Here is a 14,844-nt window from a genome sequence, read left to right on the forward strand (position 1 = left end):
TCCCTACAGATGCCTGAATTTGGGTTACTTTTTTATTTCAGCCAATGAAGAGCTTTGGATGACAGCATAGCCCATGGGGTAGGCCGAAGAAAAAGTGATCCATGGAAACAGAAATAAGTTTCCTCCTTTTGACACAAGCACACATGGCTTATTGTGAGGGTATTTTACTTGCTCAAGATACAAGGGAATTTGGCTTGGAGTAGTAGAATGTACCGGCTCAAAAAGTCAATGGAAGTTAAATATATATATATGTTGAAGGAGGTTTAAACAAGCCCATGTCCTCAAATCTTAATTCTGTCTCTGTGGGAAACACAGCAATAAATTCTCTCCCTATATCCTATTCTCTCCCCTAAGGTCGCCTCTCCTCTTGAACCAAAAGAATTCTTTTTTGACTCTGTTATCCCCTACAGCCTTTCTCTTTTTTCCTGTCATTTACCTAAAGAGAAACTACTTGGCAGAAAAACCCAGAAACTTTGTCATTTCAAATCACTACAGAAAAGATGGGAAATATAACGATGAAACAACAAAAGACATCCAATACCGTTCTTATACTGACTACATTTTCTAAAGCTTACTTTGTCTGAAATACTCCATTGGGCAATTATGAAAAAGAGGCACGTTTTATGTATGAAGCGTTGAATCCTGAGCGATGGTGGTGAGAGGTCAAGGCTTCATTCACACATCCAAGCGGCCTGTCACTGTGTGAGGTTTGACACAGTCATATTGGCTGTTGGCTTTGATACTGCTAGTCACTTATGGGTTTCTCTGTCCCCACACCCACCTGGAAACAGGTGCCATAGCCCATTTTGCTGCCCATGTCTGCAGTGATGCCTGAATAATACTTGCTTAAGCTTTCACCCTCACCAAGAAGTGGCTCGCGATTCATTCATGCCTTAACCCTGACTTACTCCCTCTCCTTCAACAGAGACCTGAGTACAAAGCATTAACCATAGAGATACTTACCTAGTTCTAGAGCTGCTATTAGCGCCAAGGCGACAAGAGCCTCATTCTGCATTATTACGTGTTCGCTAGTTGCCATGGTAACTAAATGCTTAATACCGCCGCTCTGAACAATGGTCCTAATTACATCCTAAAAAAAGACAACGCAAAAGTATTGCAGGACATGAGGAAAAGACGACAGTCTGCTACAGATAAGCAAAACAGAACAATTCAATAACGTACACTATATTGATATACACATAACAAGAGTGTGTATGTGGTTTACAACTGCTATTAAAAAATAAAGCAAAACTCGAAAGATTCGGCTCCCACCTACTCAGAAGTGAACATATGAAGCAGTCAGAACACCGGCACATTTAGTAGAGTTTTCTCTATGCCATGAGAAGGCAAGGTGGCACCTTCTATATCAAGGTTTCCCAGCCTTGGGGCTCCAGCTGTTTTTGGACTATAACTCCCATCATCCCTAGCTAGCAGGACCAGTGGTCAGGGATGATGTGCACTGTAGTCCAGAAAAAGCTGGAGACCCAGGTTGAACTCTAGATGTTACTCAACTCCCAACTCCCATTGGACCATCCAGCATGGTCAATGGTCATGGGATGATGGGAGTCTTAGTCCAACAACATCTGGGTTAGAGAAGGCTGCCCAAGTGTACTCTGACTGGTGGTGGCTTTCCAGGTTCTTTGGCAAAGCTTTTTTCCCACAACACCTGAAAACCCATTTAACTGTGACTTCCAGGTCAAATGATGCCTAGTTATACACCAAAAGGCAGATCAGATTTCTCCAGACAGGCAAGTAGCCAAGAAACTCCAACATCCAGTCTGTACCATGTTGGGCTGGCTCTAGCACTGCCCACATGTCCCTGCATCACATAGAATCATGGAATTGGAAGGGATCCTGAGGATCCTCTACTCCAACCCCTGAAATGCAGGAATATGCTGGTGGCCCATAAGGGGATCGGCATTATGAGTACCACCGCATTCTAACCAACTGACATCAAAGTCAAATCACTGCTGCTGCTTTTCAGAGGCACTGCCCCTGCCCACATTGTAGTTGTTAAATCCTGTAGCAGCCTTTTCATTCAGAACCTTCCAAGTTCCCCGCAGGCCACGAATTGCAGGAGAAAAGTTCTTCCTCTTCTGTAATACTGAAATGAAGCTCTTGGGTTGGACGACTGGGGACAGACAAAAGGAGGGTACTCACATAGTGCGCAGTTAAGGCTGTGCCCCATCACTTTGCCCCCAAGCTTTTTGAGGCAACCAGCAACAAAGCAGAACAGCACTTGAAGCCGCTCGTGTTGTGGCCCGTGTCTCTCAGTGTGCCACTGCTGCAGATGTGAAAACACACACCTGCGACTCCGGGAACAGTAGGCGTCAATTACATTTCTGCACATTTATTTTCCGGCTTCAGCTTAAGTACAGCACAGTTTGATACCACGGCCTTGGCATTTAAAGTAGATTTGATATTTTGACTGAATGAGATGATTAAGTGAAAGGCAACGGCAAGGAAAATGCAACAGTGATGAAAACGGCACGCGCACGCACCCCTTTTGTGCTTCTCCTCCGTGTTCAAGCCACAAGCTGAAAGCCATTGAAACAGAATGTGCTTATGATAGTTTATATTCTGCAGTGTTCAAAAGGATTGTGCTGTGACGTTTTGCATGCAAAGGAAACAAACAAAGCAAACAGAAGAGTGGGACCTGGTTAACCTCCCTGGGGAAGACAACTATAATTGTTGATGCAACTGAATACACACTGAGAATTTATTCCCAGAATCCAGGTAATTTTACACCTGAATCTTACACAATAAAAGCCGTCTCACGTGCAGAAACAGGTTCTTTTATGCTAACACAGAGGGAGAAGCTCTACATCGCTAGCCGCACTGGTCCAATGTTGCACATGTAACAAGTAAAGCCTAGACCAGCCTTCCCCATCCAGTTGCCCTCCAGATATTTTGGACTACATCTCCCATCATCTTTTACCAGGGGCCATCTGGAGAGCATCAGACTGGGGAAGGCTACTGTAGGCTGACAAGATAACTTTGGGCGAGCCACACCACCTCAGGTGGTTCAGATCCTTACCTCTACAAGGGGAGCAATCTGCCTCGGAGGAGTGAAGCTGCTTTGGCAACACAAAACGTATTTCACAGCCTTGTGGTTTTTGCAGGAGTCACTTACTTTTGATTTGCTGTGTCGTATAAGAGCAGAGAGTAGTCTGTTTGATTCTCCCATCACACCTGCATGGTCCTTGGCTTCACACCACTCCACCAGCCGTTCAACCAGCTTCACGTTCTTCCCCAGTTGTTCAGCAGCTTCTGCTACATATAACAAAGATGGCATTTTTTTTTCAGTACATAGCAGTTGTTGTTCTAAAAAAAATCCCCAGCACCCCACATTCCTGAAAGGTGGGAAAGTACAAAGAAAACAACAACCTTGATTTTGAACAAAGAGAAGGCAAAAATAGCAATGGGCAGAATCCAGTTGGTGTTGCTCTGCTAGCAGAATATGTTCATTAGCAGAATGAGGAAAGAGATTTGGGAAGGATTTCTCCTTCCCTAAGCAGTCTGTCCTCCACTCCAAAAATCTGCTGTGAAGAAACCTTCTGAAACCAATTGGGGAAGAGGACAGAGGAATGAGGAACAGCCAATAATCAACTCCCAATTCTGCTGATGGGTATTTTCCATGAGCAGAACAACACCAACTGGATTTCGTTTAGGGAAATATTATCCCAGTCAAAGGACATTACTCAAGGTTGTACAGAAGGGCTGGTGAGGGGTGTGGCCTGGGGACAGTCCCAAGGGCTGGACAGAGAGTTTTGAAGGGCCACAATTGGCCCCCAGGGTCTGAGGATCCCCACCCCGAGGTAGGTTAAAAAGAATGGAGTGAGCAGGGTCAAAGGTACTAAAAAGTGTGTTTTTCAAAAAGGAAGCTGCCTAACTGGCTCTCAAGCAGTCAATACAAAAACGAGTCTTGAAGGTCAGGTGGGGACAGTTAAAGGAAGATGTCTGGAGTCTCCTCTAGCAACCATCACATTGTTTTAGAGAAAAATTGCCATCCATGCCTGTCCAAAACAGTGGCAAGCAGTATAATAAAATTGTATTTTGCTGTAAATACAGGATGAAACAAGGGCTGCAGCCCTGCTAACCTGAATATTTTAGTTCCATACGATGTAGCAAATTCCTTGCAATACCCTGTACTAAAATGTAAATAATCTGAAGCTGCTCATTATATCCATGGTGTGCTGACTTCAAAATTGTGATAATTCAAAATCATAGTAAATGTCAATTTCTATAGCTTTCTTTTCCCTTGTCTCTAATCTTTTAGCTTCCCCAGCCCCCTGCTCTTACTTCCAAAAACTAGCTCTGGAATTTTAAGGCACACACACCCTTTTCAAGCAAGCAAACAAACAAACAAACAAACAAACAATCTCAGGCAGACACAAAGTTAACAGAAGTTGATCAAAAATATTTTGTAAACTCATAAGCTCTTTATTGTTTACTTCTGGCTGAACGCCTTCCAAACTCTACTCCCTTTTTGCATGGAGGAAATTTGTAATTCTGCTGATGATAAGGATTTCAAGATACATGAAGCCCTCGGTGTAAGCAATTCAGTTGCCATGAAACTATGGCAATCTGCATTTATTACTTGCAGAAGTTCAATAGATTATGTTGCCTCAAACATCACTTTTTAAAAATAAAAGGTGTTGAGATAATTGTTAACTATTTCACAAAACTGTTCACATGTGTAGGAAAAGAGGATTTTTGGAACACCTGAAGCCGCAATATACTTCAGATATTCATTGCATGCCACACTATGGCTGAGGCAAGCTGTGCTATGCCAATAAATCAAGAGCTTAAGCTTGCACTTAGATAACAACGGACCATCACAGGTTTTTAAGAAGTCCATGCTTTTTTCACTTCACAGATGCATTCAATTTATTTGAAGGATTTTCTTGAAATCCCCTTTTTCTTCTATAAGGAACATAGCAACAGATCAAGGGCAGAATCATTTAATACAGGAGAACAATTTATTTTTACCTTGTGCATCTATTAACATTCTTAACGTCCCCAGCAGCTTGAACTGAACAGGGGGCATCTCGGATCTGAGAAATTTCAAAACGGCTTCTGCCACGCCAGCTGACAGCATCTTCGCCTTATTTACAACTGCATGAATAAAGAACAGATATTATCTGAGAGGCACTGCGGAGATGATACACTTACACTGCGTGAAGAGATTTAGTCCTGAGGCAGCCTTTAAACACCTTTTCCAAAGACCTCTGAAAGCAACATTAGAGGCTTCAGTTGTGTGAGGGGTGGGGAAGATGATCAGAGGAAGCAAGACTGGGTCCTATTCTACTCCCATTTGAGTTGTAGGATTTTTAAAAAATGTTTAATATAATACATTATTAATTATTATTATTACTATTATTTTATTTATATGCCACTCATTTGACTGGGTTGCCCCAGCCACTCTGGGCAGCTCCCAACAAAAAATTAAGAACACAGTAAAACCATTAAAAACTGCCCTAAACAGGGGTGCCTTCAGATGTCTTCTAAAAGTCAAATAGTTGTTTATCTTCTCAACATCTGATGGAAGGGTGTTCCACAGGGTGGGTGCCACTACTGAAAAGCAAGCCCTCTGCCTGCTTCCCTGTAGCTTCACTTCTCGCTGTGAGGGAACTGCCAGAAGGCCCTCAGAGCTGGACCTCAGTGTCCAGCCTGAACGATGGGGGTGGAGGCGCTCCATCAGGTATACTGGGCTGAGGCCGTTTAGGGCTTTAAAGGTCAGCACCAACACTTTGAATTGTGCTCGGAAACGTCCTGGGAGCCAATGTAGGTCTTTCAGGACCGGTGTTATATACATTATGTATCATATATCAATCAGTTCATCCTATATCAGTCCATTTAATGCCTTATGTTAAATTTGCTTTTCTACCTACCTAAGAAAACTTTATGTAAAACTTCTATTACCTCCTTTCTTATGTTATATTAATTCTGTAAGTATATGTAGTTCCCTGTATGTCAAACTGTACAGAAAAGCTGACACGGTATGTTTAACCAGTGTATGCTCTACGGATGAACAGATGTCAAACTGTGAAAGACACACACATCCTGCTCTATTGGCCTCTAGCTTCCTCAACCTCCTGATCTGTTTTAAAATTATTTTAGCACCATGCCTCTAGGCTTTAGACTGACCTTTAAAAGTTTAGACTGCCTTTAAAACCTAGAAGTCGTCTGCTTCTGGCTATTTTCTTTAAGGGCCTCTTTGAAGCCTCTGGCTGATTTAGTAGCTTCTGGGCCCTTTTAAAATCAAATAATATTTCCTGCCTAGGATGTTTTTTTGGGGCTATTGTTTGTGGTGGCTTCCAGTTGTGGAAGTTACATATCTATAAGTATTAGGTATATTAGAACCAGCCTGCACCTTTCACCAAATGAGGCGGTAGATTTCTGGGCTATACTCACTATAGACCACAGATGTGGAGGAAAAGAGGAGCACCCTATTGGCTTGTGGCATATGATGACTGTGTTGTGGAAATGAGCCCTGCATCTGTACACCCTGCTGTATGTATGGGACACTTAGTACAAGCCAACATTATACACATGCATGTGTGTGTATAGAGATTCATCCCACTCATGCGATTCATCCCCTGCAAAAGAAGGGGAAAGGGACTGGGGATAGGTGGGTCACATGAGCAAGGTGTAAGAACCAACCTGAGTTCACACAAATAACTGGATAAACTGAGCAAGTGTCAGGGACTGGTAGTGGGAGGCACTAGCCAGTAAACTCCCAAGGGAAGCCCCAGAGGAGGTAGGCTCAGAGCCAGGGGAGTCATGGTGGGGCACTGAGGAGAGGTCAGAGGGAGAAGAAGATTGGGAAAAGGAACTGGATGCTGAAGGGGCAACAGGGTTTAGTGAGCAGGAAGAGCTGGTGAAAGAGAGCAGTTCAGACCCCGAGGCTGAAGAAGAGGAGAGGGGTCAAGAGGCTGCTTGATCCCTCTCCTGCTGCGACAAGCTCCCCTTCCCTTCATCTAGTCCCCAAGAATGCGCAGGATAACGAAGAGACAAGAACAGAGGCCAGAGGTGCGCAGACGCAATTTGAGACTGCTTGAGAAACATCCGGGAGAGGAAGAGCCTTCGAAAGGGTGGAAGGCAGTCCTGGCAACTGCTCCATAGGAGCAGGGCCTACTGGGAATGGTTGCTAAGCTGTATGTTGTTGCCTTGACTAAGGAGTTAACTTCACTGACAACAGAGCTCTGCTTCTTTCATGCCGACCTGCGTCTGACTCCAGCCCTGACAGCAAACATACGTGCCGAAGGCTCAACACACGTAGTGCCTACACAAAGGGATGCAGGATAGTTTGTGTGTGTGTGTGTGTGTGTGTGTTTGCAACATAAGGAGAGAGAGAGAGAGCTTTGAAGAGACAAGGAAGGTCTGCTGTGAACCTAAGACAGGTGCTGTTCTATGAACACAGAATTCAGAAGAATGCAAATCATCTCCCTCCTATCATAATCATTATTATGCGAATGACAAACAATCCACCTTGCAAACAGCTGTCTATAACATTGCAAGGAGCCTGTGCTTTTCGCTCAGTCTCTTGGGACCTCTCTTCCGCCGTTCTTGGCGACTGCACCTGTTCCACCCCTGTGAGGCTCTCTACCCCCATGTGCGAAGCAGGAGACAGACTTTGCTCCAGAATGCATTTTAATTAAAAGTGAGAAGTTAGATGGCATTTCGAACATGGGCTAACAAGATGTTGCTTGTTCTGGCAGAGATTTCCACCTCAGAAGCTTATGCTTTATTTTTAACAAGCATTTTTCGCTAAGCTGTATTTCCTCCTTGCTGAGGGAATTTTGATAGTAATTTGCACCTCTTCTCAAAATCTTGGTTTGTTTAGGGCTTTTTAAAAAAAAGATTTAAGTGAAATGAGGTGGGAGAATAAGGTTTGTGGGTGTGGGTGTGTATCTACACACAGAATGCATCTGCTGCTCTAATAACCCTTAGCTGTACCATAAACATATACAAATAGACCTGGAAAGCAAATAGGTTGCTCACAGCTGAATAACTCCCTAACAGGAGTTCAAAAGAGAAATAAAAACAAGAGATGTAATGCTGCACAGAGATGCATGTAGAAGAGAAAAGTAATTGAGGGGACTCTGGCTGTTTCCCCCACACTTCATTATATCTGGTTTGCCATCAATCCAACATGGGTCAATTCAATTATATGCAAATCTCATAAACAAAGTCAAAGTGGGCGCTGCCTTATGGATTGGCAGCCAAATTTGCTCCTGATCTTTATAGCAAATCCAACCACTTGCATCTCTACCTCCTCTTCTTTATACAGTACTGTACCATTATATTTTATAATAAAAGTGTAAATATACATAACATGGTATTTATCTGACATTTGCCCATAAGTGCTCATGATATGATTGCAGCACTGCAATCCTTACACAACCAAGTAAGGTCGCCCAGTATTTTTATCCCCGCATTAGAGATAAAGGAGCATAGTTAGTGCCACCCAGTCCATTTCTCATGTATTAATCATTAGGAAAACGAGGTTAAGGCTGCAATGCTAAGTGCGCTTAGTAGGGAGTGAGTAAGCCCAACAAACACAGCAGGACTTACTTCTAAGTAAACCTGTAGAGGATTGTGCTAAATTGTTTCCTAATGATACGCAGCAGGACACGCAATTTGGAGGAGCAGAATTTCACCACCCCACTCACAGGACCCCCCCTCCCCTTCCTCGGAGCTGCTCCTCTGTTTGGAAACACGCTAAATTGCTTACCAGGAATAGCAAGGTTTCGGAGCGCGCTCAGTGCTGCATGCTGCACGGTAACATTGCCATCCTCTACGTGCCTGTCCAGGAGGTCCATCAGCTTCTGAACGATGCCATTATCCACCATATGGATACAGTTTCCATCTGCGCAAGACCAGACTGTCAGAGCATGCATAAAACGCTTCTCTGTTAAAAACAGTGTTTTTCTTCCACCCAAACTTTCAGCAATAAATTTTGCTCTTCTGCGGCACCAGTTCATCATTCAAAATAAAACTGGGAAGACGAAACAAGAGTCTGAGACACTGTTTACCTGCTTTCCAAATTTCCTTCCTTCCTTTTTTTTGCCTAGGCCATATGTATTTAAATGCACAGTCCCCCCTACTCCATATGTTCTTCAAATCACTTTGAAAACAAAATTCACGAGGGACATGCATGGCTGTTTACCTATTCCTTTGCCTTTCAGTGCATTGTGGGGACACCATCGCCTCGTCCCACCTAATGTTTGGCAAGTACTAATGTCCTACAAGGTGGCTATATTTTTAAGGTCTGAAAACAAACAAACAAAATTTTTCCGAAGCTGGAGTGTGAACCTCAATGATTTTTACCGTTTCTAGCAAAATTTGCAATCGCCAGTGCTCCTGCAAGCTGCAGCTGATGGCTATTAGATAGGATCCACAAAAGCACCCTTTGGAAAACACTTCCTTTTCCTCCTTCAAATAGTTTTTGCATTGATTCATCTGGGGGAGGAAAGAAACAAAGAACATTTGGACAAAGTATGAAAAATATGGATCTATACAGCTACTTCGGGCCAAGTCAAGCCATTAATTCCATAAGGTACAGTAGCGACTATACTGTTGACACTAGGGTGGTATTCAATTTAAAAAACAGCACAAACAAAATGATTCCCACTTCTTCAACAGGACTTCCCCCTTTCTCCTCCCCACAACTGCTCCACAAGGTGGCAAAAACCCTAAAACAGATGGGGGGGGCACAGGGGGAGGAGAACCGGGAGAGACTGAACATTCACCAAACTGAACCATTCACCTTGCCATTAAGTCAAAATCTCCCTTGGCTCTCTACGGAATCAGATGGGACCTCGGCCTTGTTACATTTAGCTAGAGATGCCACATTTAACTAGAGATAGCATCTAGGATACAGTGCTCTGCCACATTCAACAAAACTTCCTTGTACCCATTGGGCTTACAGCACATGTAAAAGTTCAACCTATACAAAGAAAATCAGCATGTCTGGGAACCATGCCTGCCAACTGTCTAGGAAAAGTTGCTGGATGTGAAAAAGAAGAAAAGCAGTTTTAGCTGGAACTACTAAAACTCAGCCACTCTAGGTGAACACAAGCTAACCCACAGACTGCAGTGCGATGGCTAGAATCCAATATGCTAATGACAGCATGAGAATTCCCTGGTTCCACATGCAATACTCACCTCCCAGCAGTAGTAGAACCATAAGATCAGAGGCAGTTTTGAGCTCAGCAATGTCGTCCTCTTTGTCACTGTCCACGGTCTTTTGGACTATCTCAAGTAGACACTCCACCAGGCCTGCTTCAACCAGCTGTAGCTTAATGATATCTGGGTGAAGATAGAAGAACCTAAATATAAAATGCTTTTTAAAATACAGTGGTACCTCCAGTTGTGGACGGGATCCATTCTGGAGGTCCGGTCGGATCCCGAGGTTTCCGTAACCTGAGGACTGCTTCTGCGCATGGGGCTAAACCCAGTAAAATACTTCTGGGTTTGCTGCGCGCATATCCCGAAGTTTACATAACCAGAGGGTTACGTAAACGGAGTTTTGACTGTACTGTGACTCCAAATAAGGCATAACAAAAGCAAGAAGACAAGGTAACTACAACTGTGCATGCCACACAATGCCGGAGACTACTAGCCATGATGACTAGGCCCTGTCTGCAAAGTTGGAGGCACTGATGTTTCTGAATTCCAGTTGCAGGAAGCCAATGAAGAGGAGAGTGGTCTTGTGTTCAAATCCTGATTGTGGGTTTCCCACAGGCATCTGTTTGGCCACCGTGAGAGTGGGATGTTGTTTACTAAAGATTTACTTGGTTTGCTGCATTTTATGAGTTGTACTGTTGTTGTTGTTTTCCTCACAGAGCAAATTCATATGCTTCTGCTCTGCTTTCTTAACCCTCCTTTAATTTTTTTTTCTTGTCCCATCCAATCACAGTTCTTTAACCTTGGATGTTACTGGATTACAACTTCTGTCATCCTCAGCTATTAGTCAGGGCTGATGGTAATTGTAGTCCAGCAGCATCTGGGGACCCAAGATTGAAGAACTGTGCATAGTACAAAACACTGAAATAAATGGGGAGGGGCTCAGTCAAGGGTTTCCACACAGACCATTTCAGCTAGACACAGCTTCCTCAGCAAGAGCCGTGACTCAGCCAAATATCGGAATGAATTTCTCTCCCTCAGAAACAAAACTGTAACCAGAGTCTCACCATTTTCTGCCAAAGGAGCCAAAACTTCAAATATCATCTCCTTCTTGTCATGTTCTATTTGCTTTTTGAACAGTTTCACAAGCTCTTCAGCAATGTTTGTGTAGGCGAATTGCTCTTTGCTTGATTCTGTGAAATCAAAAAGGGGAAAGCTAAGTGCACAGAATGGCAGCACTGTTTTCTCTTCAGTTTATTAGGAGGTTACTCAGCCCAGTGATTAACAGAGCTAAACGCTCTTCGCAGACAGGAACAATATACTCCCATACTTAAGCCTGTCACTAAATGAAAAGAAAAACATCCAGGCCTTTTAAGATAAATGTGATGACCTGAATTATTAATTATGTTCAAAGCTGTTAAAAAATTGCACCAGTGGAACGTGAACGTACCCATAGCAACAGCAAAATTACCAACATATAAATTAAGCCTTCAGCTGCCATCAGCTGAACAAGAAAAATTACACAGTGAATGCACTGGGTTTCTGATTGAAGAGACTAAAGGTCAGACCCAGCACCTTAACATTTACATGGCTGCATGCTGGCAGAATTTGTTCTGGTGTCTCAAAACAGACAAATCCAGATGCTTTGATTCAACCTTCTTTCTGGGTACCCTGAGTCTCATGGCTTTTAAAATGCAGGTGCAATATTAAGTTTATTGACCTGTTTCTGACATCTGAAGCCATCCATCAATCTACACAGTTCCCAATGTTAGCTACTTTTTTTTATGGTTGTATTATGTGGGAACCAGTGAGCTTGCTTTCAGTACAACTAGCTAGAGTAAGGAGAAGCAATGGTCATGTTCACACGTCATGCAAAGCCAAACCATGGCTTAACTTTACAGCACTGGCTCCTGAGAAGGAGATCACAGCTGCTTGCTGCTTCCCAGGGTTTTTAGATTGGTGTGGGTTTGGCTTAGCATGTTGTCTGAATCCAGGATGGCGACGATCTCTCCTTCTTCAATGAAACCTATAACCACAGGACAAATATTGGCTACAGACCATGGTTCAAGGCAAGAGCTTAAGAATGACCCTGGCACACATTGCCAAAAAGAAGAAGACGATGCCACACCTTAGCTTAGCTGCCATTGTCAACTGACCTAAACACCCCAGGGAGCAGCAAATTGGTTGTGATTCCCTCTCAGGCAGCCAGCACATTTGCGTCATCACAGGGAGCATGTGGCTGTTAGGTGGTTGAGTTAAAGTAGGCCATGGGAACTTGAGGGCTGTGCCAAAGGCTTCACAGAAAAGATGGGTTGTGAGGAGGGATTTGAAAGAACTGAGAGAGGAAGCAGTTAACATACAGGGCTAATACTGAACGTAAGAACTAGCAGAACCAAACTTTATGGGTTATTTATACGCAGTAGCAATATATTTGTTTTAATTATATCATTTTCCTGTCACACAACAGCCTTGCCAAGCCCAACCTCTGCGGATGGGTAAGGTGGTCTTGCTGCTTGCTTCCTCTGCAGCATATTAACTTCAGCAATAAAACAATACAAACAGGAGAAATCATCAATGTTGTAGTAAAAACATAAAATTATCATGTGATCTGGAAATTGTTATGGCTCCTCCAGTGTCAAGCAGACATTAAGAACCCATTTCCATAAAAAGAGGTGAGGGAAAGAGCTGGCGGAGGAGACACACATCAATGAATACTATGAATACTAAATGAAATTTAATCATTCTAAGCTATCACTGTCAGTTTCTGCTTTCAAATTTGCCATATTTATCACAGACTTCTGAAAACGGAAAGTTTGCCCAGATTGAATGCTATAGTACAAAATTGGTTTGTTTGCTTTTAAAGTTTTTATTCCAAAATTTTCCAGGTGTTTTTTTCCAGGCCTAGCTGGACCACTGTAAGAGGAAGGCAAACACCAACGCTGTTTGCATGAGAGGTCCTTCTAAACTCTTCCCTGATATCAAGTAAAGGTATCTAATTTTATAACTGTGCATAGACTTATTTTTTATGAACTGTTATACTTTCTTGAGAGATAGAAAGCAACACTTCTTATAGTTAGGCAGTGAGGAAAAATCTGATAGGAAGTCGTATTTGAACCTTAGAAATAAACTTTATGTCAGGAGTAACCAAAATGGCATCCTCTAGATGTAGTTGTGCTCCACCTCCTATCGACACCAGTCAGCATGGTCAATGGTCAGTGGGGATGGAAGCTGTAGCCCAAGTGGAAAGATGAAGTCATGTGTAGACATCAGGCAGGCAGAGAAGAGCTGGAAAGGGGAACTTGGGATACTTGAATAGTGAATACAGATGAAAATATCAGCACTGGTCCTCCCTCTATAAACTTGCCATAAATAGTAAATTAAAACAATGTAACATTTATAAATAAAGAGAACAGGTTTGTGGGTTGCATCCCAGAACTTACCAAGTTCTGCTAAATTGCCAAACGCAACAAGGCACATTTCAGTCAAAGCCGAATTTTGGCAATGAATGCCCAACAATTTCACTAACGTAGGGATAACTCCCATGTTGATGAGCTGAGATTGTAGGGTATCTAAAGACAGACACACACACACACAAAAAGAACAAACGTGTTTGAGTTAGCACTGCCTTCGCAGTATCACAGTATCCTTAATTATTCTTCAATGTCAATAATTTAAGCAAGGAGGCAACTGTAACCTACAAACAAAACATTGCTCCTCCTTGTTCTTCTGATGTCTGCTTAGTCTTCAAACCTACTACATGAGAGAGACTGCCTCTCTCTGGCCACAAACCCATTTAATAATAAACTATTATAGTTTCTCCAAAATAATCTTAGACGTTGTTAAACCAGCTTTCCCAATCAGATGCCCTCTAGATGCTTGTTGGACTACAACTTCCATCATTCCTGGTCATTGGCTGTACTGGCTGGGGCTGATGTGAGTTGGAGTCTAACAACATTTAGAGGGCACATGGTTGGGGAAGGATGTGCTAGTGTGCATATATCCTCAGCGGGCCAGAGATTTATTAACAACAAAGAGAAGGGAATATATATGCTGTGCCATCACTGCCTTCAATGTCTGTGCCAGCAGAGAGTCTCTCCAGAGTGAAAGAAAAATCCATGCATGCATTTCTACTTGCCCTCTGAAACCTCACAGAATTATGGATTGTGGCCTTTTACTGCAAATATTTGCATGTACATTCTACTGCTTTCAAAAGGGGTTTATACGTTCATAACAGTGTGCAAAGGACACAGGCTTCTCCAACGATAGCTGCAGCCCAAGTAAGTGAAAAATGCATTTCTCATTTATACTTCCCAAATTGCCTCTTAAAGCTAGTGACTAAATACATCTCAGTATTTCAGGTAACGGAATGCTTCTGTCAACACAACCAAATAATTCTGAAGACCAGATTAAATCAATAATCATAATAAGGCAAGGTTACTCCGTTCATCACAAAAAGCCCCCTTGGAAGCCCGCAATTACAAATTATGTACACTAGATTTTCAGTTTCATGAAGAGTAATAATAGGTATATTGATGTAATGTCATAGGCAGTCTCGCTTTCCCCTCACCAATGCATTTTTTTGCTTTTAAATAGTAAGGTTAGCAGGAAAAGACAGAGTAAGTACTTATGGACACTTAACACGCTAAAAGTGTTATGCAAACAAGTCACAATATAGGTTACAAAAAGCTTGATAAAACAAAGTGGCTTAAC

The 14,844-nt window shown here is 42.8% G+C and overlaps 2 protein-coding genes across 7 annotated transcripts in view; one reads left to right on the forward strand and one right to left on the reverse strand.

The window, feature by feature from the left end:
• Positions 1 to 14,844, forward strand: part of TSPAN5 (tetraspanin 5) — a 131,410-nt gene that overhangs the window by 85,692 nt on the left and 30,874 nt on the right. The window lies entirely within an intron of this gene.
• The window catches only part of RAP1GDS1 (Rap1 GTPase-GDP dissociation stimulator 1), a 98,747-nt gene that overhangs the window by 5,123 nt on the left and 78,780 nt on the right, over positions 1 to 14,844 (reverse strand). For 5 of the 6 annotated variants that reach the window (XM_053404013.1, XM_053404015.1, XM_053404016.1 and 2 more), the window contains 8 exons: positions 13,575 to 13,703; positions 11,202 to 11,327; positions 10,174 to 10,317; positions 9,337 to 9,468; positions 8,741 to 8,875; positions 4,993 to 5,118; positions 3,134 to 3,273; positions 964 to 1,090 (listed from right to left, as the gene is read on the reverse strand). In XM_053404013.1, the coding sequence (XP_053259988.1) occupies positions 964 to 1,090; positions 3,134 to 3,273; positions 4,993 to 5,118; positions 8,741 to 8,875; positions 9,337 to 9,468; positions 10,174 to 10,317; positions 11,202 to 11,327; positions 13,575 to 13,703 (1,059 nt within the window). The remainder of the gene's footprint in view (positions 1 to 963; positions 1,091 to 3,133; positions 3,274 to 4,992; positions 5,119 to 8,740; positions 8,876 to 9,336; positions 9,469 to 10,173; positions 10,318 to 11,201; positions 11,328 to 13,574; positions 13,704 to 14,844) is intronic. The other variant, XM_053404014.1, reaches the window with a different exon arrangement.

This window comes from Podarcis raffonei, chromosome 9, assembly GCF_027172205.1.
Source record: "Podarcis raffonei isolate rPodRaf1 chromosome 9, rPodRaf1.pri, whole genome shotgun sequence".
Classification (NCBI taxonomy): domain Eukaryota; kingdom Metazoa; phylum Chordata; class Lepidosauria; order Squamata; family Lacertidae; genus Podarcis; species Podarcis raffonei.